At 54.4% G+C, this 26,904-nt stretch overlaps 2 protein-coding genes across 3 annotated transcripts; both read left to right on the top strand.

The window, feature by feature from the left end:
- The first annotated feature begins 222 nt into the window (after positions 1-222).
- CD79B (CD79b molecule) lies at positions 223-6,643 on the top strand. 2 transcript variants are annotated; one of them, XR_009279675.1, is made up of 7 exons: positions 223-354; positions 2,199-2,240; positions 3,121-3,429; positions 3,914-4,032; positions 4,287-4,328; positions 4,663-5,777; positions 6,340-6,643. XR_009279675.1 is itself a non-coding variant. In XM_058858001.1 (6 exons), exons 1-6 carry the CDS (start codon positions 288-290, stop codon positions 4,759-4,761), a joined length of 678 nt encoding a protein of 225 aa, XP_058713984.1. In that variant the 5' UTR covers positions 223-287; the 3' UTR covers positions 4,762-6,643. The 2 variants fall into 2 exon arrangements, 1 of the variants encoding a protein (XP_058713984.1); XM_058858001.1 differs by having other exon boundaries at positions 4,663-6,643.
- Positions 6,644-10,238: 3,595 nt separating this feature from the next.
- Positions 10,239-13,627, top strand: LOC131588749 (somatotropin). Its single transcript, XM_058857659.1, has 5 exons — positions 10,239-10,245; positions 10,355-10,518; positions 11,250-11,366; positions 11,704-11,865; positions 13,427-13,627. The coding sequence occupies exons 1-5, from the start codon at positions 10,239-10,241 to the stop codon at positions 13,625-13,627; spliced, it is 651 nt and encodes a 216-aa protein (XP_058713642.1).
- Positions 13,628-26,904: the final 13,277 nt, after the last annotated feature.

The following is a 26,904-nucleotide window of genomic DNA, read 5'->3' as shown; positions in this document are numbered from 1 at the left end:
GAGGGCGGGCAGTGCCCAGGGACACGGGGATGGACAATGCGGAGGGACAGGAGGATGGATGGAGCACAGGGAGCCCAGCCCACAGGCACGGCCGCCGCAGCGTCTGCACCGCATTCAAAACCAGCCCCGAGGGAAAGTCCCCAGCGGGGAGGATTTACATGAGCAGGAAAGGGGCCGTGCAGAGCAGCAGCTTTGCCATTTTTAGGTGCTGTAGGCAGGGTAGTGGGAGCAGCCGCTGCTTTTGCAGAAGCACAGGGTGGATGTTTCCCTGCCCTGGGCACTGAAATATGGCTGATCTGGGCACGAGGCTCTGGCTGCTCCAGGTGACCCTCTGGCTGCTGGCTCTGCTCACAGGTAGGCTCCAAACAGGGTTTGCACTTCAGAGCAAGGAGCCAGGACAATGGTGTGTCCCCTGCTCAGGGGCTTCCCCCAGCTCTGCCTCTCAGGGCAATAATTTTAATAATTTTAATAACCAGCACAATTTTAAGCTTTGTGCTGGTCTCTGTCAGTCCTGCTCTGTGCTGGGAGACTCCCAGGGAGCCCTGGAGGGCACAGAGGGCTCGGAGCCCAGTGCCTGCCTTGGGTTTGGCTTTTGCTTCCCTCGGGGCCGAGCAGCCAGGACACATTCTGGGGCACACAGGTGGCTTTGGCCGAGTCAGTGCAGAGCCAGCCTGGCTGGGGCTGCAGGTGACAGGAAAGAAGGGTTGTTGAGGTTTTTTTTACCATTTATTACTCTCAGAGGCCTGGGGATGGAGCTGGCACATTGCCCAGCCATGTCTCTGCTCTGTGGGGTTCAGTGCCCAGGAGCAGAGAAGAAATGGGAGGAAAAAGGCTTTTGGGGTGATTTGTGGGGTCTGTGAACATCTCTGCACTGTTCCCCTTGGAGAAGCAGTAACAAAGCCCAGGACACAGCTCCTGTCCCCTTCCAGCTCCTCTTGCCTGATGCAGGGACAGCTGCAAGAACCTGGAGCAGATCCCACCCTCAGAGGGAAACGTGTGCCCACAGGATAAAGGGCTCTTGTGGTGCCCACACAAGTCCAGCATGGATTCAAGGCTGCAGGGTTTGAACTTGGCTCTCATGATGACTTCGGGGGAGGACAGGGGAGTTCCCTTTGTCACCTGTGGCTGCAGTGGAACTCCTGACTTGGGGGGGTGTGCAGGCTTTCAGGTGGAGGACCAGCCTGGTCTTCCTTTAGAAACACCAACAGAACCTGGAGGGCAAAGCCTTGGCTGGTGGCACTGCAGGTGACAGGGACACACAGCCAGGGCACAGCCAGGACAAAAGGCATCTCCCATCCTGGAAAAAACTGGAATGGGGCTAGAAGGGAGGATTTGCCTGCAGAGGTGTTGGTGCTGAATGTGAACAGTGCAGCAAGGACCTGGAAGGAGATCTGGGGCAATGAGAGGAGCCCCTGTCCAAGCCAGGAGGTCCCTGCAGGCTGGGAGTCTGCAGGAGGGTGGCACAAAGCTCAGGCTGAGGAACTGAACCTTTCTTCTTTTTCTGTTCCTTTTTCTCCCTCTGGGGATGGGGAGGTTTGCAGCTGCAGGGAAGTGCTGCAGCCCCAGCCCTGTGCCAGCTCCTCCATGGGGTTTGGTGAATCTCCATCGAGAGGAGGGAGCTGGGCGCTCAAGCAGGGCAGTAAACAGGGCTGGGCTTCCTGCCCAGCTGCAGCAAGAGGAACCAGGCCCAGCAGCACTGGAGCTGTGGGCAGGGCACCCGTGGGTGCTGGGGGGGTCCCCAGCTCACCCTGCTTCCTGCACTGCAGGTCCCACTGCACCAACCCACAGCCCTTGTCCTGGGGGGCTGAGTGGCCACAGGAGCTGGGGACACCCCTGGCCATCACAGGGCTCCGAGCCCAGGAATTCCCAGCAGGGAAGGGTTTCTGGTTGATTCAGAGAGTGGAAATGCAGAGCTGGGAGTATCTGGAGTCCTCTCGAGAGGCATCAGCCTCGGGGACCTTATAGAGTGCATGTTTCACTGGGGTATTGATCAAAAAACAACCTGGAAAATTTTCCGGAGACAGGATGGAAATGGAAGGGTTTGTACCCAGACCTGCACTGCCCCAGGTGTTCTGAGCAGGGCTCTCTTGTGGCTCCTCAGAGCTCCATCCATATACAGTGGGCAGGGCGCATCCATCCCACCAGGGACATCCTTGTGGGCTCCTGGCCACCATCTCAGGCCCTCTCCTGTCTTGCAGGTGGGATCTCAGCAGACGAGACCAACACCGGGAACAGCACAGGTACCCTCAGACCTGTCAGGCCCTTCCCCTGTGTGTGTCCCCAGGGTCCCTCCTGTCCCCAGAGAGCCTCTGTCCCACCACCTTTCCCCCCACACAGGCCATTCCCAGGCTGTGACATCCCTCATGGCTCATCCCCAATCCTGCACCTCCCTCTCCCTCTGCAAAGCTGGATCTGCTTTGTCTTTCCTGAGCACCCCCAGGTTTTCCCTCTGCATTTGCTGCATGAGCAAGTCTGGGACCAGCACTGGGCATGTGCCACAGCACTTGTGCCATTGTCCTTGTGCCATTCCTACCCATGGGGCTCTGAGGGTGACCTTTGCAACCCAAATGGGCTCTCAAAGTCACCACTATGGGACTAAAACATGGCCAAAATTTACAAAATAAAGCAAAAGGAAAAAAAAAAAAAAGTGGAAGCAAAAGAGAAACCAGCTGGAATTCTGCAGGCTGTAATTTTGGAGCTGGGATTAACTAAATGTGCACAGAGAGGGGTGGGAGCAGGACAGAAGTATTGGAGCAAAAATTCCCACAGAAAATTGGAGTTTCCATTAAAAGCAGACTTCCACCAAAAGCCTCAGATCTCACAGAATCACAGGATATCCTAATTGGAAGTGATTCACATGGATCATCCAGTCCCACTCCTGGCCCTGCCCAGGACACCCCCACAGTCCCAGCCTGGACATCCCTGGAGCGCTGTCCAAAGGCTCCTGGAGCTCCGGCAGCCTCGGGGCCGGGACCATTCCCTGGGGAGCCTGGGATGAGGATAATTCATCAAAACCAAGCCGGATGTTCAAAGGCAGCATGAAAATGGGAAGCTCTTTGTTCGGAAGGTGCCGGGGGGCTCTCACGGGAGTGGCTGCAGTGACAGCCTTGTCCCCTGCAGGTGGCAGGTGTCCCCCGGTGTACCAGAACCTGCGCTACGTGGCCGTCAAGAAGAACATGCCCATCTACCTCATCTGCTACTCGCAGGAGCCGCAGATCATGCAGTGGTACAAGACAGCAGAGGACAGGGATGACCTCTCTGTGCTGGATCAGAACATGCCTGGCTACAGCATCGAGAGGACGAACGTTTCCATCAACCTCACCCTCTTCAGGACCAGCTACAAGGACAGCGGGATCTACGTGTGCGACAGGAAGGGTGTGGCGAAGAAGGAGCAGCTGCACTCGTGTGGGACAGAGCTCCGGGTCATGGGTGAGTGGCAGCTCCCCATTCTCCTGCACCCCAGGAGATGCTCTTTCTCCTCTCCCATTTCCCCCTCCATATGAACCCCTCATGGTGCTCTCACACCTCCTCCTCTCCCTGTGCCGGTGGGACCCTCTCCAGCCCAGCTGTGGGTGCTCTATAGCACCACAGAGGTTCTGCTCCTCACTGCCAGCCCCAAGGAGCAGTACAACCTCCCTGGGTCTGCCCTGGCATGTCCATCCTGCAAAAACCAGGATGTTCCTCTAATAAATCAGATTTGTCCTGCTCCTGGTGACTGCCGGGTGCTGCCCAAGGTGTCCCATGCCAGAGCTGGTCCATGATGCCAATTCTGGGGGCAGCTGCAGTGCTCTGGTCTTTCCCTGGTCCCCACATCCCACCTTTGTGACCCACTCTGGCCATGCCGAGCTAATCCCTCTCCCTCCAGCCTGGCAGAGAGGTGAGACCTGGGCTCTCCCTGTGCTGTTGTTCCCAGGTACCACCAGCATCAAGCAGATCCAGAACAGGAACACTCTGAAAGACGCCATCATCATCATCCAGTCCATCATGCTCGTCATCTTCATCAGCATCCCCATCCTCCTCTTCCACGATAAGGCAAGTGACAGTGACTCCAGCAGAGGGGATGTCCCCAGCTGGGCTCGGTGTCCTGCAGTGCATCCCAGGGCATGGGATGGGTTTGGGGTTGTGGGTGGGAACGTGGATATCTGAAGTGGGAACAAAACCATCTCAATTGCTCTATGGGGACTCCGTGGATGTGCCTGTGGAAGTGGTGGGAGCTGGCCTGGAGGACCAAGGCTGAGGACAGGGGATCCTGGAGGGTGCTGACACCAATGTCTGACTCTCCACAGGGTGAAGAGAAGAAAAGCCCAGAGGAGGACCACACCTATGAGGTAATTAATGATAGCAGGACCTTCCTAACACCACCCTGAGCCTTGGCACAAGGGGTTGTGCTGGTTATCTGCTGGGGGGTCCAGCAGCCCCTTCCTTGGGAGGGGGATCAGGGCACCTTCTTCCCAAATTCCACATCAGCTGTGCTGAGCTGCCCAAGAAGCAGCCAGTGCACATCCAGCAGCCAACATCCAGCCATCTCCATCCTCTCTCCCTGTCAGAAGCTGCTCTGGTCTCAGGGGGAACAGCCTGGGAGGGTCCCCAGCTGGGTGTCCCAAGGGATGTGCTGTGGCTGGAACCTCCTCCCATGTCCCACCATCCTTGTTGTTGCTGCAGGGGCTGGAGGTGGAGCAGATGGCCACCTACGAGGACATCACTCCTTTCCGGGATGTGAAGGCCAAGTGGGCAGTGGGGGAGCACCCAGGTGAAGAGTGAGGGGTCCTGCACCCTCTGCCAGGCCCTGCCAGCCCCCATGGGGACCGATCCCCTGGAGCTGCCTGGATCCTGGATCCTGGATGCTGGGCTGCATTCCCGGGCTGCAAACACCTGCACAGCCCAGCTCAGGGCTGGGAGCCTGCTGCCCTCGGGTGCTCGTGTCCAGGCTGTGTCACCGGGGCTGTCCCTGTCCCCACCCCACAGACCAACCCCTAAAGCCTCTGTAGAAATTAGGAGCCACCTGTGATCTCCCAGTAGCAAACTGGTCCCACAGCCTGGGCAGCCCCACGCCCAGCACTGAGCTCCAGCCTGGTCAGTGCCATGGAAGGACTGGGAATGAGGGCTCTGCTCCAACCCCACCACCCCGGGAAGGACAGGACCGGGCACTGCAAGGATTTGGGGCCAATCTGCAGCTGTCAAAGCTGTGTCCACAGGCCCAGCTGGCAGAGGTCTGAGGTGAAGGATTCCCCAAAAGCACCTCTTTTTTTCCAAAGACTGTGGAAAAGCTGAGGAGAAAGGTCTCACCCAAAGGCTTGCTGCTCTCCAGGCAAGAGCTGGCCCTTGTCACAAGGTCATCCCCATGGGGAGGGACATGTGTGACCTCAGAACATCTGGGAAAGTTGTAAATTGTGGGTCACAAACCTCCAACTGCTTTGGAAACTCTAATAAAGGTAATGGGTAAATCTTCATCCTGCTCCATCCTGCCATGCCCATTCCAGGGGTGTCCCATAACCCTGGTGCTGATTTCCTGGGAATAACGAGCAGCTTTTTGGGTCCAGCGTAGCTGGAAACCAAACGTCACCTCCTCAAACTTCACCCTGAGGGCAGGCAGGGATGGAAGCCAAGAGCAGATGTGAGGCTCCCGTGGGGACCTCAAAAATCCCAAAACATCAGCTTGGGATGGGACAAAGAGAATCACCAGGATCCAAAGCAGGAGAACGGGGTCCAGGACCAGCAGCTTTGCTCTCAGCTAGATATGGTCTTGAAGGAGAAGCTGAAAAACATCTGGAGACTGGGTTTGTAAAGAAATTATTCTGGCATGGCAGCTGGTGGGCTCAGGGCCAGCCAGGCACCCAAACTGGGGCTGGGGGGGCACAGTGGGGGTGGGGGCTTGGCTGGGCAAGGGCGACAAGGACATTGTGGCTCAAACTGTCCCCTCTCAGAGAGCCCAAGGCCTCTGTGTCCTGATGTTTCACAACATTTTGGGCTCCAAGAAGCTCCTGCAACTGCTCTGCACCCCAAAAACAGCCAGAGGAGGGTAAAATTCTAAGCAAAAAGGGCTTTTCAGAAGTAACAGGATGGTTCTTTACCAGTAAAGCACCTCTGTGGGAAACTGGAATTCAGTTTAAACAGCACAAAACAGAATTTTAAAATTTATTTTTACTAGTTAAATAGAACTACCCCAAATTAGTTCTGCCATATATATATAAAAGCTATTTAAGCATATTTTACTTATAAAATGGGTTAATTTAAAAAAGGAGCATTCACAGGGAGAAAAAAGAACTGGCTGTTCCTGGTTGCCACATTTGCCAAGATTTTAGGACTAACAGAGCTCATCCCTCCATTCCTTGTTTTCAGTTTCCAAATGGAAGATGGAAGTTTTTTCTGGCCTTCCCAGCTCCAGATTCCTCAGATTTTCCTGAATGCAAACAACTCAGTCAAGTGACTAAACAGAATAATAGAAAAAATAAAGAAAATTTGCTGTTTGCACCTGGTTAGGAACCACTGATGTCAAAAGCAGTTTTTGTGACCCCAGTCCTGCTCTGCTGCTCCCTCAGCCCAGGGCTTTGGCCTCCTTTAAAATGGCATAAGTAAATAAATATTTCTGTAGTGTTGTTGGTTTATTTGAAATGCTTGGAGTAGTTTCCAAGGACCTTGGGGATGGAGGTTGGTTTCTTTCTATATTGAGAGTGGTTTGTGTTTAAAACACATTTAATGTAAATAAATATTTCAGTATATACAGCCCAGGCTCTGTATTTTGTCCTGATTTCTGTCATCAAATGATGGAATCATTCAGGCTGGAAAAGCCCTCTAAGATCATTGTGTCCCCCAGCACTGCCAAGGCCACCACTGACCCCTGTCCCCAAGTGCCACATCCACACAACTTTTAAATCCTTCCAGGGATGGGGACTCCAGCACTGCCCTGGGCTGCTGTGCCAGGGCTGGACACTCCCTTCAGGGAAAGGAATTTTCCCAATATCCAACCTAAACCTCCCCTGGCACAGCTTGAGGCTGTTTCTTCTTGTCTTGGGGAGAAGAAACCGAGCCCCACCTGGCTACAACCTCCTTCCAGGTAATTGTAGGGAGGGAAAATCCCTGTTTTCCATTGGGATGCTCAGGCAGACAGGTGGGGTTGCAGTCCTGGGGAGCTGAACCTGTGGGTTCAGCCTCATCTTTCCACAGGAGTTCAGTGAAACTCAGCAGTTCTGGTTTTTTACTCTGGTAAATAATCCCCATAAATCTGAAATGGAATTTCCCCCTGGAGCAGTGAGTTAAGAGAGATAATCCTGCACACCCTAAACCTCTGCAGAGCTGGGCTGTGGCTCAGCAGTAGCTCCTCGGTCAGGATTCCCCCAGGCTGGGGATCACCAGGAGCCTCCAGGAAAAGCTCTTTCACTTATTTAAAAGCTCAGGGAAAGGTGGGTGGACACGGGGCCATCACGAAAAGAATGGAGGGGATTTTTCTCTTCCAAGGGATGTGGAAATCACGGAGTGTGGTTCTGCTTTAGATGGGATGCTGTGGGTTGGGAAAGCAGGGATTGGAGAGCCAGAAAATGGATGTTTGGGAGCCGCTTATGCAAGCGCGGCTCTGCCCGGCCCGGAGCTCCTCATGCGCCGCTTCTGCCTCATTTACTGCCCAGACAGCGCTGGGGACAAAGGCAGCCTCGGGCAGCCCTCGGCACAAATCATGTGGATTTATCCCCGCTGGCAGCAGCAGAGCTGAGCAGGACACGCAGGAGCTGCAGTGACACAGCAGCCGCACTCAGGGCTGCGCTGGGGAGCTGCGGCTCGGCTCATCCCTGAGCAGCGCTGACAGATCTAAACACGACCTGCTGTAGAAAACACAAAAACACGCCCAGATGTTGCTGCTATGGGGTGACGGGACACCTGATAGCGGCAGGACCCGCTGTTCCCTCTGCTGCTGGGACTGACATTTCCCTGTGACACCACCGCGTCTCCAGCAGCAACACCCGGGGGCTTCTCGGAACAGCCCTGCTCTCTCTCATGTTTATCGAGCAGCGCTCCTCTCTCTACTCCAGCAGCTCCAGCGGCTCCGGTGATGCTGCTGCTTGGAAACCGAAGCCACACACAGCAAACCCGGGTCCTGGGGGAGCCAAACCAACCTCCCGACACAGGACACCCCCTGAACACCAGACAAAGGCCAAACTAGTGTAGTTTGGGGAAATGGGGGCTTTATGCAGAATAAAAGTCCTTTAAATACCCCCTGGAGCTGCCCATCCCAGGTTCTGTTTTTCTCAAGAGCAGGGAGGGATGGGCTGTGTCCTTTCTTCTTCAAGTCCAGCCTGGACGGGGTTTGGAGCACCCTGGGACAGTGGAAGGTGTCCCTGCCCATGGCAGGGGGTGGCACTGGATGGGCTTTAAGGTCCCTTCCGACCCAAACCACTCCATGATTCTCTGATTCCATCTTCCCCGTCTCCTCTTCCCCATCCCTCCTATCTCCTTTCCACACCCTTACTCTCCTTAATCCCATGGTATTTCATATTTGCATCTCAGGCAGGAGCAGGAAGTTGTTCATGACCAGGTTTTCCCAGAGCCTTGTCCAGCTGAGGATCAGAGAAAGCTCCCAGAGCTCTGGATTTGCACTGGGCAGGTTGGAATCCAAACCAGCACCAGGGCAGGACAGCTCCTTGTCACACCTGTGACAAACCAGCTCAGCAAAAGCGTTTGCTGAACTTTTGACATTTTGGGAGAAATTGGAAGCAATTCCTTGTCAGAAATAGGATTCATCTGACAACATCCAGCCAGCTCTATCCCCACAAATAATAGAGGGGAAAACATCACAGAATTCTGTGTGATAATCCTTTGGGTTGGAAAAGGTTTCTAAGTGCATCAGTCCAGCCATTCCCCCAGCACTGCCAAGGCCAGCACTAACCCCTGTCCCCGAGTGCCACATCCACACAGCTTTAAATCCCTCCAGGGATGGGGACTCCACCACTGCCCTGAGCACCTGTGCCACAGCTGGACAACCCTTTCAGGAAGAACTTTTCCTTAATATCCAACCTAAACCTCTCCTTCTGCCACTTGCCACTTCCTTTAAGCCAGAAATGTCCCATACTGACTGGTCAGCCCCGTGACCTGTGCGCCAAGGCTGCAGAGCCAGGCAGGAACATCAGGAGGATACAACCAATTCCACCATGATCTGATTTGGGATGAGTTTTGTTGTGATGAGGAAACTTTTAATTGCAATAAACAGGAGAATTATGATGAAATCATGGGGCACTGGTCTCATCCCGAGGCAAACAAAGCTGCCCAAGCTGCACATCTGTGAAAATGCCTGTGATGAGGTAGCACCACCGTGAACACTTGTGCATTTATGCAGGGGGAATGTGCAGAGCTGTTGTTGTGATCATGAACACACAGATCCATTTTAAACAGACCCCCTGCTATATAAGGGGGGGCTCCACAGTTTCCTTGACCAGATGAAAGGAGGAAACATTCCCAACCAAGCCACACCTGAGCAACTCACCAGCAGAAATGGCTCCAGGTACATTTTATTTCAGTTTTAAAGGACTTTCACTGCTGGATGTGTAGGGTGACAGGAGATGATGATGATGGGGTGGTTCTGTTCTGGGCTACACACACTCCTTGCCATCCCTAAATTAAAATAGGGCAACCTCTAAATCCATGAAAAAGAAAACCTTTCCCTGAAGTGTGATTCTAATCCATGAATTAATCTTTAACCTAAAGTGGGCAAGGAGAGTGTTGTGAGCTTGAAGAATAAAATCAAGCCACAGTTATAATAGTTATTATTACCATAAATGTTGGCAGGGATAGTAAAACTCATATTCCAAACTTCAGACAGAGATGAGGATAATGTCTAGTAATGTCCAGGTTCTACAGGCTCCAGGGTATTCCTCCTTTAAGTGTCTTTCTTTGCGATGAGCTTTGTGGTGTGTGTGAGAAAACTTGTGGTGGATGTCATGGGCTGAAAACCTTTAGGCTTGGCCAAGATCACGAAATCCTAAAGGTGTGACCCAGGGAGCAAAAGCAGCTGGTCACAGCACAGGTGATGTCACAGCTCTTGTCCCTGTGAGGGCAGGGACAAAGCCTAGGGGAAAACATGAGTGTGTCAGGGAAAACCATAGGGACACCCCTTAGTTTTCATGGGGCAACCACAATTCCAGCCAGGAAGACACTGCTGGTCACACTGGGAGCAGCCTTGAGGGCAGGTCCAGTTCCAGGGTCTCCCTCGATTCTGGGGAGGGCTGAGCCCAGCCAGTGTCAAACAGGGCACCATGGAAGGTGAGTGTGGATCCAGCACAGGCAGAACAGGCTGGGAATGAATTCCAAGGTGGCACCTCCTTCTCAGCAGTCCCCAAGGACTCCCAACACCTTCCTCTCCACTTTGCAGGGTCCTGGCTCTCTCCTCTGGCCATTGCTGTGATCACCCTGGGACTGCAGTGGCCACAGCCAGCTGCCACCTTCCCAGCCATGCCCCTGTCCAGCCTGTTTGCCAACGCTGTGCTGAGGGCTCAGCACCTTCACCTCCTGGCTGCCGAGACCTACAAGGAGTTTGTGAGTGCTGTGGCCTGAGGGCATCTCCTCTGTGTTTCCTTGATGGTTCCAGGACTGTAGAACTTCCCAGAGAATTCCCAGCTGTTGGTGTCTTTGCCAGCTCTCAGGGAGGAGAAAGAACTTTAAGAGGATAGGACAGGTTGTGTCCCACCAGCCTGGACACTGTCACCTCTCTGATGCCTCCTTGGGGCCATTTCCACCTGTGTCCAGACCCCCTGCACAGCAGCAGCCAGGAGGTGACACAGATATTTTGCTGGGCTTCCCTGTGTTGGTCACTTTTGGCCCTGGGAGGGTCTGAGTGCTTAAACCCAGCAAGTGTTAGGAGCTGGTACGGGCTGTCCCTTTGGCACAGGCTGTCCCTGGGGATCGTCTCCTCCTTGGGAGAACCTGTCCAGGTGTGTTCTGTTCATTCTCCTCCTGCAGTTTGCCTGCAGCAGTGTCTGTCCACCCTTGTGACACCCTGTGGTGACACTGAGTCACCTGCTGCCCACGGGCACAACTGGCCCTTACTGAAGAGCAGCACCTTGCCCCAGGGAAAGGGAGAGCTTCAGGGCAGCTGCTGTGCCAACACACAAACTCCTGTTTCCCAGCTCTCCACCCTGTCCAGAGGCACCTCCTGTCTCCCATTTATTCCTTACAAAGAGGAACCATACAGGACAGTTTGGGAATTCTCTGTGCTCTTCTCCAGTCCACAGACAGCAGACCTGAGTGTGTCTGGGATGTCTCCACAGGAACGCAGCTACATCCCAGAGGACCAAAGGCACACCAACAAAAACTCCCAGGTAGCCTACTGCTACTCAGAAACCATCCCTGCTCCCACGGGGAAGGAGGATGCCCAGCAGAAGTCGGTGAGTTCTGAACTGGGGCAGGCACAGACCTGTTTGTAGAGTCCCCACTGCAGGATCAGAGGGTTTCCACCTGTGAGACCTCTGGTGTTTTCACCCTCCTCTCTCTTCTTTGCTATTTAAACCCTGCAGACTCTCCTGGGTTACACTATAAATCATATTCCCAGCTCCAGGATGAGAACACTGCTGTCTGCACATGGCACATGGGGTTGGGTGGTGCCCTCAGCACAGCTGCAGGAGCAGTGTCCCTCTCTGGGTCACTCCAGGCTGTTCCAGAGGGGGAAGGACTCCACAAAACACCGGACCTACTTAGCTTTGAACCTTTCTGCCTCAATTTCAGGACATGGAGCTTCTCCGGTTTTCCCTGGTTCTCATCCAGTCCTGGCTGACCCCAGTGCAGTACCTGAGCAAGGTGTTCACAAACAACTTGGTTTTTGGCACCTCAGACAGGGTGTATGAAAAGCTAAAGGACCTGGAAGAAGGGATCCAAGCTCTGATGAGGGTAAGTCCCAGCATGACTGTGGAATAACAGAGATCTCCAGGCACGGGGCAGTCTCGAGGATCCACAGACCATGAGAAATCTCCCTGCCTTCCACAGGGCATCCTTTGGACTTTGCTTCCCTTTAGATAACAAGATCATGACCCTCCAGTGCACAGGTCCTATCACTGAGGAGGGTAAGAACACAGGACAGGTGTTACCAGCAGTGCCACAATCCCTCAGGTTCCACCAGGAATCACAACATTACAGATCCAAAATCTTTCCAAACCCAGCACCAAAGAATTGCCAGTTGCTGACATACATCGGACAAACAGCAACACAATGTTTGTTATATCTCCAGGCAAAGTTCTTTGAAATGGGGCAAATTTTGCAAGGTTTGCAACCTCACAACATTTTATAAACATATTTTTGTGCAGGGAAGGACTTGCTCTGGTGTTTCCCTCTTCGATTAATACAACACTCCAAGCTGAGAGCTGGAGGGTAATCCCTCCAAGGAAGATCTTGTCAGAGAATCCCAGAATGGTTTGGGTTGGAAGGGACCTTAAAGCCACCCAGTGCCACCCCTGCCATGGCAGGGACACCTCCCACTGTCCCAGGCTGCTCCAAGCCCCAATGTCCAGCCTGGCCTTGGGCACTGCCAGGGATCCAGGGGCAGCCCCAGCTGCTCTGGGCACTCTGTGCCAGGGCCTCAACACCATCACAGTGAGGAATTTCTTCCTGAGACTTAACCTGAATAGTTTTAGATTAAGACCATTTCCCCTCGTCACTCTCACTCTCTTTTATAAGTCCCTTTAAGGTCTTCTTAATTTTGTGTTTGTTGTTTTAAATTGCCCATTATCTGTCAGGACAGCCTTCAGTTATGCTTATTCTGTGAGTTTATCTGCCAGCATCACCCATTTCTCACAGCTGTAGATGCGAGAAATGAGTCTGGATCATTATTTACATCTTCTAGCAATCAAATAACTCTGCAAGTCAGGCCCTGTGAGCACACACACTTCCAACAGCACACTTCTGTGCTGGAGTAAGCAAGCAAAGAAATCAGGACCACTGCAGATTTTACTCTGCATTCCACGTGTGTTTGGGTATTGGGAAGCCACAGACAGAAATTACACAAATATTAATTTTTCACCAATGTATGACTTTTTACTTCACCAGAACCATTCTGTTGCTGAGCACAGCAGGGGGAGTGGCTGATCACAGATCTCCAGATGGAGATGTGGGGCTGGATCAGAACTTTGGGAAAGTGGGGGAAGAGAGAATTATTTGTGCAGTTCTCCATCTCCTTGTCTGGAGGAGCCGCAAAGATTTTGATTCTGTGATTTGACCTTTATTTTAAGCCCCGCCAGGAGCAGCCCCGCAGCCCCGTGTGTGTCACTGGCACGCTCAGCGCGGCACCAATCCACCTGCGCGTTCTGCCACACACACGCACAAAATCACATCTGAAATCCCATTTAAGAGCCGGGGGGGGGGGGGGGGGGAATCCCCCTGCCCTCTCCCCGAGGTTTATCCCCGGGAGATGCCCCTGCCCGGCCCCGCTCTCCTGGAACGCCCCGCTGTCCCGCAGGAGCTGGAGGAGCGGAGCCCGAGGGGCGCCCAGCTGCTCAAATCCTCCTACGAGAAATTCGAGCTCCACCTGCGAGGCGAGGACGCGCTGCTCAAGAACTACGGGCTGCTGTCGTGCTTCAAAAAGGACCTGCACAAGGTGGAGACCTACCTGAAGGTGATGAGGTGCCGGCGCTACGGAGAGGGGAACTGCGCCCTCTGAGCCCGCCCCGCTCCTGGGAGAGGAACTGGAGAATAAAACTCGCTACTGCCGACACGAGTCTGGCTTTTGGGGGCGATGGGATGTTCGGGGGGGTGGGAAGGATAAGATGCTGCAGGGGAGATTGGGGTTGGGAGATGAGGGTTTGGGGCTGGGAGGTGTATCTGGGTTGGAGGATGAGGATTTGGGGCTGGGGAGGGGGGATTTAGGTCTGCACATCTGATTGATTTAGGTCTGAAAATTTGATTGAATTTGGAGCTGGGGAGAATTGGGGGCTGGGCAGCGGATTTGGGACCAGGGGATGAGGATTTCGGGCTGGGAGGTTGGATTTGAGGGTAGACTTGGTGCTGCAGTGTGGATTTGGGGTGGCGGGGGGGAGCAGCTGGGGCTGAGGGGGGTGGATTTGTGGATTTGGGGGAGATTTGGGGGTAGATTTGGGACTGGGTGGTGGATTTGGAGCTGGAGGATAAGGATTTAGCGCTGTGAGGGTGGATTTGGACCTAGAAGGGTGGATTTGGGGCTGGGGGTAGATTTGGGGCTGGAAGGATTAATTAGGACTTGAATTTAGGGTTGGGGGCAGAGCTGGGTTTGAGGGGAGTGAATTTGTGGCTTGGGAGGGATTTAGGGTAATTTGGGACAGTGGCAGATTTGGGGTTGGGAAAGTGGATTTGGGGTATGAGGAGGGTGGGGCAGGGGGGTGAATTTGGAAGGCGCTGAGTCTGAGGTGATCTTGGTTGGTGGTGCTCACAAGGTGGATGCTGGGGCCAGCTGTGACACAAGCCAGCCCTGAGAAAAGGATTTTCCTGTCACTGAGTTTGGGAACACCCCAGCTCAGTTTTGTGCCCAGTGTCCACTCACCTGAGCAGGTACAGGCACTTCTCAACACAAACCTCATGGCAAAGGAGGAGAAGCTGACAGCAAGGGAAGCCCTGACCTTGCAGGATCATATTTTATTATTAAAGCAGCTGAAATGAGGGCAGAGAGGTGTGCCCAAATCCCCTTGGTTGTTGTGGCTCGTTTCCAGTTCCCAGTTCCATCACTGCTTGTTCTTGTGCTGTCATTTCCTGAGACCCTGATGTGCTTCCACTTGTCCCACAAAAAGGAGGGTTTGCATTTTCTTGTCTGCTTGGAAGGAGCCAAGTCCAGGCTGGCCTTGCCTTCTCTGGAGCTGCTCCTGCCATGAGCCAGCCCTGGGTACTATCCAGGCTCCCCAGGGAATGGTCCCGGCCCCAAGGCTGCCAGAGCTCCAGGAGCCTTTGGACACTGCTCCCGGGGATGCCCAGAGCGGGATCGTTGGGGTGGCAGGGATGGCAAGGGTGGGACTGGCTGATCCTTGGGGGTTCCTCCCAGCTCAGGAAATTCCATGGCTCATCCTCCTCCTGCAGTTTGCCTGGAGCAGTGCCTGCCCCACCTTGTGACCCCCTGTTCCCTGTGTGACGCTGAGTCACCTGCTGTCCACAGGCACTACTGCTCCTTACTGAAGAGCAGCAGCAAAACTGGAGCATTTTGGGGTGTGACACAACCAATACCCATCAGATTTTTTTGTTGAGTTGAGAAGATGGAATTTCTGCTGGTTTGCTGTCTCTCCACACTCCTTGTAGCCCCTGCTCTCCAGCCCCTTCCAAAGCCACAGAGAGATGACCTGACTGGTACTGCCCACAGGGAAACTGAGCAGCAGAGTCAAACAGAAACCTCTGTTCCTGCAGAAATCCTCCCTCCCCTTGTGACAGAGTGTGGGAGGGAATTCAGTACTCGGTCTTCACAAGGCATCATTCAGCCCAATGGAAAGGGGAACAGACGGGGATTTGGAAGGACTTGCTCGGGATGAGAGTGGCTGGGTGTCCTTCTGGCTCATTGCCTTGTGATGTCAGTCAGTCCTTCCAAAGCAGAAACATTTCCAAGTGGTAAATTCTGGGGAAGCTGCCCCTTATATATGACAAAAATATGTGCATAGGGATGAAACTAAAGCATGTTGTAGAGAGAAAATTACCCTTGATTTCTCTCCCAGGCCAATGAATTGTCCTTGAAACAGTTTGACCTCAAAGAAGAAGTTTTGTTTGATCTCAGTTTTAATGATGCCACTAAATTGGAGCAGCTCTGTCTTCATCGTTTCCAAAAGTTTTACAGTGTTTTACTAAGGATGAAAGTTTAATGTTGTGAGAACTGTGTGCGTCACATCCAACGTCTGCTTCTCCTCCAAATATGTAAGAGCAACAGAAATGGGCAATAAACCTAAATGCTACTAAAATTAAGCTCCAAAATAAATGCTGGTTTTAGAAAGAAGGTGTTTTCCTGTCAACTTATTGGGTCAGCTATATCTGGAACCAGCAGAGCTGCAGGATTATTTAGATAAAATATCACATGTGTGCAGCACTTCCAGAACAACAAAAGGAATGAGACCTCCCTGCAGGAGCCCACGTAAAGCCCAGAGCTGCTCTGAGAAAACTGGAGGTGGAAGGTGTCTTACCAGCAGGAATAGCTGTGGGACTCATTTGCACAGGCACAGGAAAAGTATTTCTCTAAGAAGAAAAAAAAATAAGTCATGTAATAAATGTGCTGAGCCACAAGAGCCTTGTGAACCACAGGTGTTGAACCCCAAGTAGCTGGGCCATTCACATTACATAAAACAGAAGTTCTTTCTACTTTCAAACGTGTTTTCCATTAAATGAAATAAGATTTTGTAACCTGGTAAAGAATGAACAGTTGAGGCAGCTCAAGCAATGGGAAGGGGCACCAAGCTCACCAAATCATGAAGGGAGACAGGGGGTGTCTTATTTCATAATGAACTCAGGTATTTTGACCTCTCTTTGGAAAAAAAAGGAAAAAAGACAACCAAAAACTGGGAGAGCTCAGGGATGAGCCACAGGAATGATGTGAGATACCTCTTGAAATGAGAGAAGTCTAGTCTGTTTAAAGAAAAAGAGAGGAAAGGGGTGATTTGCTACAGGAGAAATCACCTGGCCCTGGCTGAGCTTGAACCACAAAGGTAAAGCAAAATCCGGTGTCTGGACACAACTGGAGAACTCCAAGTGGAAGATGTGGTGATTCATGAGGGGAGAGAGCAACCTGGCCTCTGTGGAAGTAAATCCCTGCTGGGGCAATTTCTCAGGTGGAAATGCAATTTCTATATTCTGTTGTCTTATAAGTGCATCAAAACATGAAATTATCACCATCCCCAGCAGTGTGACCAGAGGGTGAGGGGGGAATTCTGCCCTGCTCAGGTGAGACCCCACCTGCAGAGCGGCCTCCAGCCCTGGGGTCCCAGAACAGGAAGGATGTGGAGCTGCTGGAGTGAGTCCAGAGGAGGCTGCAGAGATCCTCTGAGAGCTGGAGCCCCTCTGCTCTCAGGGTGGAGAGCTGGGGGTGTTCATCTGAAAAGAGGAGGCTCCAGGGAGACCTCAGAGCCCCTTCCAGGGCCTAAAGGGATCCAGGAGAGCTGGAGAGGGATTTGGGACAAGGATGGAGGGACAGGACAAGGGGGAGTGGCTTCCCCAGGGTTAGACGGGATATTGAGAAGGAATTAATCCCTGGTGGGGTGGCCCTGGCAGAGGACTGAGCAGCTGGGCCAGGGCAGGCTCCAGTCATGGTAACAATCTGAGTCAGTGAGGTCAGAAAAGCCCTCCAAGATTATTGAATCTGCCCCGTGCCCAATCCCCACCTTGTCCCCCAGCCCAGAGCACTGAGTGCCATGTCCAGCTGTGTCTCAAGCACCTCCTCACACAGTGACCAATTGAGCAGTCTATTCCAATGTTTAATCCTCCTCTCTGTGAAGAAATTCTTCCTAATGCCCAACCTAAACCTCCCTGGCACAACTCAGGGCCATTTCCTCTCCTCCTGTTCCTGTTCCCTGCAAGGAGAGTCCAACCCCACACCAGGCTGTCCCTCATGTCAGGGAGTGATGGAGAGCCAGAAGGTCCCCCCTGAGCCTCCTTTTGCTCAGGCTGAGCAACTCAGTAAGAGAGAGGAGAAACTGCTTTTACAAATACATCAGCAAAAATGGGAGGAGAAAGGACATTTTTTATTCTGTGGGGTTTTCATGATCAGTGGGGTTTAACCCACCACCTCCATCCCAGGGGTTTAATCCTTGCTACTCAAATGTGAGTCCTGCTTCTGGTACCAGATACATGAGCGCACACACATACACTCAAAACCACGTGCACAGCCCTGAACATACACAGATATTTCTCCCTGCTCACAGGACACTCTGGCTGCACAAAACCAGCATTTATTAGGAATAACATCCAAGGAAAGAACTGTGAAGGAAGTAACGTTCAATGAGAGTCAAAGAAATATCAGTATGGAAATAGCTAAGGAAACAGCCTCCAAGGCAAGAACTGGGATCCAAGGAAATAGTCAAGGATTAGAATCAAAGGAAAGCTTCAGCAATTCCTGTATGGGTGCAGGAGCTGGAGAAGAAGTGTTGGCATCCATCTTCTTCCCCTCACTCAAGTTCTTCATGTTGTATCACTTCTGGTGAGACACCTGTGTTCTCTTTCTGCATTTGTTTCTGCAATTCTTCTTCCTCTTTATCAAGGACATCCATGATGTATTGAACCAACAGCAATTCAGCTTCACTGAGCTCAGGCAAGTCCTGGAAATTGCCATGGAAGGAAAGGATTCAGAGAGGTGAGGCAGAGCAGGTCGTGCAGGTAGAGGAGCAGCACTGGCATCTGTTCCTGCCCTTACCTGCTCTGCATCCTCTACATCCCTGTACTTGTTCTTCCTCCATCTCTGTTTCAGTTTTATAGACATCCTGAAAATCAAAAAAAATACACAGTGAGGTTTGGCTGGGGAGGGCTGCAGGAGGTGCAGCACCTCTTCCTGCTCAGGGTCATTTCAGCTGAGCCAAAGGAAGATGTGGGTCCCAGAAAGGACATCCCTGTCTGGCACAACACAGGTGTCCCATCTGGGGAAGCATCAATGGTGCATGAAGGGCTGCTTGGGCTGGCAGCTCCTGGCCGTGCCCAGCGCTGTCGCTCAGGAGCCCCTTTCCCGGAGCTCCCCCAAACGCGACGTGTGTGAAACACAGCCAGGGGAGTCCTGGGCAGTGGCACCCGCGCAGCTGCGGGGCTCGGGGAGGAGTTTCTCTTCACAGGAAAGACTCTTGCTGGCACAACAGAGGCACGGGCAGGGAGCAGTTACCTTCTCAGCCACGATTTCCATCTGGGTAGCTGTTGGCAAACAGCTGCAGCACATTGGGAAAACACCTTGGAAAGGAGAGAAACTTGTAACACCAGAGTTTTCTTGTCATATTCTACAGAACATGGGAGACCAATAGATTCCTCATCGAACCCAGTCTGTTCTACACATGTGCAAGTCTGTGCCAGTAGCAATGACTTTAAAAAGAATCTGTCCTTCCTTTTCAAATTCCTGCTTCTCTCTCCAGGAACTCAAAGAGCTGTTTGTACTCACAGGGCTCCCAATCTAATTGCTGTGTGGCTGAAGGCAGGAGAGCAAAGCAAAGCCGGGGAGAACTGGGACAGAAGGCAGGACAAGCTTCCCCCAGGCGGGCTGAACCCTGCTGTGCTGGGTGCTGTGGATGCCGCCACAAGCTCCAGGCTTGGGAAAACGTCTCCTCTGGCACCCAGCACGTGCAGGGGCATCTGCAGTGGCACATGGGGCTCATCACCCCGGCACTCCAGCAACAAGACAGACAGATATGTGTCAAACAAGGTATTGGCTTACGTGGAAGACACACTTCAGGATCAGTAAAATGATTGCAATGAGAGACAGCAAAACCACGAATGTGATCGTGTCATCCACGGTCTCTGGTCTTGGCTGAGAAAAGACGAAAGATGATCACGGAGGGAAAGAAAATTCATCCTACCATTCTCCCTTGCCCAGAAGGACAAATGCAGCAGTGCCCATCAACTCTCCTACCTTTTCTGTAGGCGCCTGATCATCCAAAGCAGTGCGTCTGAAAATGTTCTCTTGCAGAAGACACTGGCCCATGTGATCAGAGGCTCCATGGGCCTCTTGCCTCTTGCTGAGCACCTTTAGAAGTAACCCGATCTTTGAGAATGTCCTGGCACAGGCCAGCTTGAGCTGGGGCAGGCTGCAGTCCATCCTCAGGGCTTCCTCCACATGAGCCATGAATGACCGCAGGCCTTCATCTGGCTCCAGCAAGCGCAGGTGATGATTGACCCTGGTATCCAAGAGTTCTTTTGGAACCGGGGCAAGATCTGGGCCTTGGGGTCTCCCAGATTTTTTTATGAACATTGACCCTTCCTCCTGTTGCTTCCCCTGTGTGTCTGTGGTGGCAGGCATGATCAGGAGGTGCCTGCCTTGAGAGGAATGCTTCTCTTCAGCCATGGCCTCTCCCCTGCTGCTCTCAGTGAGGTGGCTCTGAACCAATGGGTCAGAGAGAAAATCCTGGTTCCTGTTTAGACGTTGCTCAGCTTTTCTGGCCGTGGCTCTGAGCTCTCCTTCTGCTGTCCCAGGGCTCAACACCTGGTAGAAAAGCTGATTATGTCCAACCCAATAGGAGTTGTCCTCCAGGGGCTGTTTAAGAGTACTGATGTAGTTCTGCCTTGGAGCTTGATCTGCCACCTTGTCTCGGAGGTATCTATCAACAAACTTGTCTTGAGTGGGCTTTAACCCACCAGCTACATCCCAGGGGTTCAATGCTTCCCTGTTCAAATGTGAATCCATGTCCCTTTGATCCCAGTTTGAGGATGCCTTTTCCGAAATATCCATCAGCCTGGTAGGCTGGGGCTGGTGTGGGACAATGCTTTTCACACTCTTGATACTTTTAGACTTGTGCAGCTTCTTCTTGAGCTTGGCTTTCAGGTCATCAACGCTTGTTTTGCCTTTGTGCCCCAAGAGATGCTGAGGGGGATATGAATTTGTTCTGGAATTGTCCAGGCTGCTGACATCACCCTCAGTGCTCGGGGTCAGGGCAACCGCAAGCGTTACAGTTCCATGATGTCCCAGTGAAGGCTCCTTGGGCTTGAGGCTCAACACGGGGCTGGTGTTCAACTCTCTGGGTTGTTGCATGTCCATCATTTCTGCCCGTGTCTGTACCAGAGTTGTGTGAGCTGGAGAACACCAAGAGAGCAGATCAGTGGCTCGGCACCAACACAGGCTCAGAGGTTACCCTGAGCAGCAGGAGCTCATCTCAAGGCCAGGGAGCGCGAGAGCAGAGTGGGGGATGTGTTGGGGAGAAGAGGAAAAGACCCCTTCAATCCATCCCATTATCCCCTTGGGGCAGAGCAGAGCGCTGGTTCTTTCCTGGTGTCTCCGGGGGCTCTCTTTGGATGGGAGGGAAACATCCCTGGGGAATGGGTTTGCTGTCGGAGACTTCCCCATAGCTCTGTTTGAGCCAGGCCTGGGTTGCTCTGCAGGAGCCAGACAAGAGCCAGAGAGCCCAGGGGAAAGATCAGCACTGCTATGGGGGCACAGACTGGCAGGGGAGAAAAGCCCAGGGACTCCTTTGCTCCGGGGAAATTCCCAGCAGCAGCAGCTCACGGTGTCTCAGAAGGAAAAACTTCCACAAGAGCACCAGAGCTCTGAGACTGTGCTGTTGGAAACGTGGGGCTGAGCCAGTGACAGAACCCAGCTCTGTGTGGGGACCTTGGAAACCTGGCTGTATCTGTTTGCACAAGTCCAGCCTGCTGGGGATAGGATGTTCTCTGCCCTGTGCCCAGCTAGAGCAGGACAGTGCTTTGCTCCCCTTGCACAGCCCAGTGAGGGGATAACAGTGCTTGGTGTTCACCCTGCAGAGCACTTTGGGGGCCCTGTCCTCTCTCCTGCACGTGGATCGTGGAGCGTCCCAGTGAGCTGTTTCTTCTCCAGACAGGATGTGACCCACAAGATATGTACAATCACCAGGAACGTCTCAAGCCAAGGGGTTTTGTCCAAGTCCTGCACTCCAAGGGGAGATCAGGACCCCCCAAGACAGGGCAGTGCTGCAGCAGCTCCCCAGGCTCCAGAGAAGTGGCAGATCTGAGCTCCCCCCAGCCCCTCCGGACACCAACCGCACTGCGGGGCGCTGCCGCTGCACAGCTTCTCGCAGACCATCTGGATGCTCCTGCACGGGCTCTCGGGGCGGGGACGCTCCTGGCACAGGCAGCAGGCCACCTCCTCGGGCACTTGGCTAAAGACAAGAGGGGATTATTGGAGGAGAACCCAACCACCCAATGCATGGCTCCGAGCCCAACTCAGGGAACACACGGATACCACACATGGGGCGTGTGCTTCAGTGTGTCCCACAGCTCTGGGAAAGCCCCCTCACTCCAGTGCAAAACTTTAGAAAGGGCATTTTATCCTGGAAACTGGAACTGCTCCCAAAATACCACTTGACACAGAAATGCACCCGCCTGGACTTCCAAGTTCCCTTTGAGAAACGTGCAGCAAGTCACCCGAAAGGTGAAATTCTGCCTCTGAATTCTGCCTCTGGTGAGTTTGGGCAGGTTCCCAGAAGGAAACAGCAACTCTTGAGCTTCCTGGGCTCGTTGTGGTTTTGTGGCACAGGGATTTGTTCCCCAAGCAGAGCCCTTGTCCCAGCACTCGAGGCCTGTTGGCGCCTGGGGCTCAGTCCCACACACTCACAGGGTTTCCAAGCTCACTGTGGTCTGCAGGAGCAGCAGCAGCGTCTGCGGAGTCACTCGGGTGGCACTCAGGTCTCTGCAAGCATTAGAAAGAGCTCATGAAATTCTCCAGTGACACTGCCAGAACTCTGCTCGGAGAGCAAGCCCAGGGCCCTGCTGATCGTGGTGCTGTTGGCAGAGGCATCCACTTCTGCCTGATCAAAGAGAAGGCATTCTGGAGCCCAGCTTCTCTCAGCCTTGCCCTGCTCAAAACCAGGCCGTTGGAATCAGGAGGGCAATCCTGCAGCTCTCGTGGCAGACAGATGCCACCAGAAAGGACTGGCCTCTCCTGACCCTCCTGCTGCTCTCCCCGGAGGGCAGATCCAGCCCCTGAAGGAGGCAGCAGCCTCGAGCTGCTGGCATGAGTGCTCCAGCAGGAGTACAGTTTATTCCCAGAGCCCTGTGGCCATTCCACGGCCCCAGACGTGCATGAGCTCTGGTCCCTGAGAGTTTGTGTCGCACTTCCTGGCTTCCCCACTTTGCAGCTGGGGCCACAGCAGCACTGCTTGGCCTTTGCCTTGCTCTGCTGGAGCTGGAGCTGGGGGCACTTGTGTCTCCAGCAGACTCAGGCTGGGCAAGAGGGAGATTTGCTCGTGCACCTCTGCTGCTCTCCTGACAACAGGGCACTCGAGAGAGACACAGATCTCTGTTGATCTGCTCCAAAGGAGCCAATACTTACAGTAAGCTCACTGAGGGCAGCTTGAAGAAGGCAGCGTCAGCAATGACAGCCAGCGGGTTGTGGCTGAGGATCCTGAGAAACAAGAGAGCTCTGTCAGGGCTGATGGCAAGGACATGAGCTGGGTGTGCCGGGCACGAGGGGATGGCGCGGCCGGGATCAAGGAAGCCTTGCGGGAGATGAGCAGGGCAGGGGAAAGGGCCTTTCCAGCTGCTCGCTCCTGCTGCTCCCTGGCTGACATCCACAGGTGGAATCAAGACTTCCCAGAGGGCAAATCTGCTCTTGCCCACTGGCCCTGCACAGACCCTGCAGAGACTCGCCCTGCCGTGCCTTTAGCCTGGGTGCCACTTACAGCTCCTGGAGAAACTGCATCCCGTGCCAGGCCTGGAAAGTTCCGCTGCGGATCCGCGTGAGCCCATTCCCGGAGAGGTTTCTGGGGAAAGAGGAGGTCACACAAAGGTGTCAGGCCAGGCCTACAGGAAGAGGGGGAAAAGTGGGATCCCCTTGTAGGAAAGGTGAACGTGGAAGGTGGAAGAGGGAGGAAACTGCTGCTTTTGTGGTGTTTGTAGCCTGCCCAGGAGGGCAAGTGAAGGGCACAAGTGCTGACTCTATTTCTGTTCCAGGATGCGGCCAAGGCTGCAAGAACTGGCTGCTCTGAAGGCTGCGTGTGGACAGCCCCGCTGGGGTCGGTGCCCCTGGTGTGGCCGTCCGGCCATGGGCACTGAGCTCTGCAGCTCAGCTGGGCTCTGAGCAGGGCACATTTGGGGACTGTTGGGAAAAGAACAGGAGCATTTTCCAACAGAGGAAGGATGCCCAATGCAAAGACTGCGCTAAACACACCAGAAGGAACCTTTATCACTCACAGAAGCTTCAGGAAAGGCAGTGGCTCAAAAGCTCGTTCCTCAACGGACAGGATCTCATTGCAGGACAAATCCCTGTTCCAGTTAGAACAGCAAATGTCACTTCCACTTGCCCTGCCGCTTTTACTTGCCTCTGCTGCCTGGATCCCAGGAGGGACAAAGGCCACGTGCCCGCGGCTGGGCTGAGCAGCAGGGCCCCAGGGAGGGGCAGGCAGGAGCCCCCCACTATGGGCAGGGCACGGTGCTTACAGGTGCTTCAGCAGGAACAGCCCCTCCAGGGAATGGCTCTTCACTACCCGCAGCTCGTTCTTCCTGAGCACTCTGCAAGGGGACACAGGGACGTTGTGACAGTGGCTGCTGTCCAGCATCACCTGGGATTACACTGGGAAAATCTCCTGCAGCAGCTTAACTGAAGCATCTCTTTGGGTCACTGCAGGCATGGTCCCCACCCCTAGCCAGAGCAGGCACTTGCTCCCGGCCGGTTGAAGCTGACCACAGCTCCATCCCTGGGCAAACAGACACAGGGACGGTGCCCTGGGCTGCCAGAGACGCGGTTCAGGGCATTTCTTGCCATGCTGGGAAGCTGTGGCCATTCACAGCCCTCCTTGCGGAGCAACACAACTTTGAATTCCAGTGAAAACGGTGGTGTGGGGCCTGATGCTCCAACCCCAAACCATAGGATGGAAAATACCTAAACTGCTGACACTGGAAATGCTGCAAGGCACTTACAAGGTCTCAGTCCATGGGTAGTCTTTCCAGGCTTGCTTTCCAACAGCAGCAATGGAGTTTCCAGTGAAATCTCTGCAAAGAAGCAGAAGACCCAGCCCGTCCCCTCTCAGGAAAAGCCATTTCCCTGCCATTTGGCTGCTGAGCTGGAAGCAGACTTTGCCTGGAGAAGGCCCAGCATGTCCAGCCTGGCTTCACCCTCGTGCTGAGCCTGGGCCCCCAAACCCCCCTGTCTCCTGCCAGGGAGTCCCAAGGGTGTCCCACATGGGGTTTGCAGCAAGAGGGGGCCGAGGAGGGGGAGCTGCAGGGCTCTGTGGGGCGGCAGGACTCACAGGACGGTGAGGGCCTGGCGGCGGCTGGCCGGGGGCACGGTGGCCAGGCCGGCGTGGCGGCAGTCCAGGCGCCCATGCCCTGGGCAGTGGCAGGGCTCTGGGCAGAGCTCTTTGGCCTCTCCTGGGGAGGGGGCCCCTGCCAGCAGCAGGGCCAGCAGGAGCAGAGAGCGCACGAGACGCGTCACCAGGTCCATGGCGAGGCAGGACTGGCTGCACTCTCCTGGCACACAGGCCTGAGGTGTAGCTGTGGCAGTTCCTGTGTCACAGTAGTGCTGCCGATGTCACAGTGCCCCTTCTCACGTCACTGCGGCAATGCTCCCGTGGTGCTGCTTGGCATCAGAGCTCACAGCAAAGCGGAGCTCAGGTGATGCTGTCTCCAAATGACTCTGTCACAGAGCCATCAATCTGCGGAATCATGCAATGGATTGGCTCGGGAGGGGCCTTAGGGATGAGCCAGCTGCAGCCCCTGCCATGGGCAGGGACACCTTCCACTATGCCAGGCTGCTCCCAGCCCCATCCAACCTGGCCTGGGACGCTTGCAGGGATGGGGCAGCCACAGCTGGTGCTCTGGGCACCTGTGCCAGGGACTCCCCGGCCTCCCAGGGAAGAATTCCTCCCGAACGCATCGTCTAACCCTGCTCCCTGTCACTGTGAAGCCATTCCCGTTTGTTTTGGGTTTGCGTGGCCAGGTTTTGGTATGGGTTTGTGGCTACAGGTGCTGTTGAAATTTCTTTTGCTTCTTATTATCCTGCTGTGACTTTGTGATTAATAAATGTCATTCCTCTCCCCAAATTCCATCTGTTGTGTCCGTGACGGTGATCGGGGAGGGATCTCTCCCTCTCTGTCAACTCCTGAGCCTTCGGCTGGCTTTTCTCTCCCCGCTGCACTTGCGCAGGGAGGTGAGAGCGCCTTCCTTTGGCGGCCTCCGGCCCGGGCCAAAGGCCCGCACGGCTGAGGGAGAGCGAGGGGCGCTTCCCGCAAGGCGGGCAAAGCTCGGAATGTCCGCCGGGAGAGACGGAGGGAGCCCAGCGCCAATGGCGGGAAGCGTTGGGAGCCTGAGGGCGGCAGCTCCGCCGCGGCGCGGCGGCACCGGCAGCGACCCCCGTGCACAGGAACCGCGGGCAGCTTTGGCAACAAAAGGCACAGCCCCGCCAGCAGCGCGCAGAGAGGCGCCCCGGGCCCGGGCGGGAAGCGCGGCCGCTCCGCCGCAGAGGCAGCTCCGGCTCCGGGCAGCGGCCCCGGCAGCGGCCCCCGCGGCCTGAGGAGAAACGCGCGGCCCAACAGCTCGGGCCGGGCCGGCTCCGGCAGCGCTTGGGGCAGGGCGGGCTCCAGGCCTGGGCTCAGAGTGCCGGAGTCTCGGGGTCACTTTAGGACGGAAAACACCTCCGCGTTCAGCGAGTCCATCCGTGCCCGATCCCCACCTTGGCGGCCAGCCCAGAGCACTCCGTTTCACCTCCAGCCCTTCCTTGAACACCTCCAGGCATGGGGAGTCCATCGCCTCCGTGGGCAGCCCCTTCCCAAGGCCTGACCAGCCCTTCCATGAAGAAATTGCTCCTGATGGCTGTGTTGCCTGTCTCAAACAAACACCCTGTGGCTAGTTTAAGGCTATTCTGAGCCATATTAGACAAAGGTGCATTTCATGGGCGTGCATGAAACCTCCTTGAGAAGATGACTCTGCTCCATGACAGCAGCCCTTCAGCAGCAGGTACAACAAGGCAGCCATCAGCCTGGGAGCAAAGGGAAGGAGGAAGAGGCAGAAACCTCAGGGCCGCAGAGGGGACAGTGCTGCTTGTGCAGCTCCACGCCAGCACCGTGGGGACATCAGTGCCATGACCTCTGCAGGAGGACACCGGCCATTCCCCTTCCCACCCGCCACCCAGAGCTCTTGTGCCCGCAGGAGACATTGGTAACACAAAAGTGTTGACCCTGGAAAACTACAGGGGCCTTGGGACATTTTAGAAGCGCTACTGCAAAGTCTCTTATTTTGATATCCAAAGAGATATCCAGGAAGGCTTTGTTTGAATGGGAACCCGCATTGCAGCTGAAGCAGGGGCCTGGAAGGGAAACCCAAGTGCTGAGCAGGGGAGGGGACTGAGGG

This window comes from Poecile atricapillus, chromosome 27 (assembly GCF_030490865.1).
Source record: "Poecile atricapillus isolate bPoeAtr1 chromosome 27, bPoeAtr1.hap1, whole genome shotgun sequence".
NCBI classification, from domain to species: Eukaryota; Metazoa; Chordata; class Aves; order Passeriformes; family Paridae; genus Poecile; species Poecile atricapillus.
The sequence above is the reverse complement of the archived record's forward strand: the minus strand, read 5'-3'. Positions and strand labels throughout refer to the sequence as shown.

Excerpts from the sequence above, each read along its gene's own strand:
- LOC131588749 (XM_058857659.1), top strand. Across the intron at positions 10,519-11,249 it reads CCGAGACCTACAAGGAGTTT|GAACGCAGCTACATCCCAGA; the intron begins GTGAGTGCTGTG and ends ATGTCTCCACAG. Across the intron at positions 11,866-13,426 it reads GGATCCAAGCTCTGATGAGG|GAGCTGGAGGAGCGGAGCCC; the intron begins GTAAGTCCCAGC and ends GCTGTCCCGCAG.
- CD79B (XM_058858001.1), top strand. The coding sequence starts at position 288 with ATGGCTGATCTGGGCACGAGGCTCTGGCTGCTCCAGGTGACCCTCTGG. Across the intron at positions 4,033-4,286 it reads TCCTCCTCTTCCACGATAAG|GGTGAAGAGAAGAAAAGCCC; the intron begins GCAAGTGACAGT and ends GACTCTCCACAG. Across the intron at positions 4,329-4,662 it reads AGGAGGACCACACCTATGAG|GGGCTGGAGGTGGAGCAGAT; the intron begins GTAATTAATGAT and ends TTGTTGCTGCAG.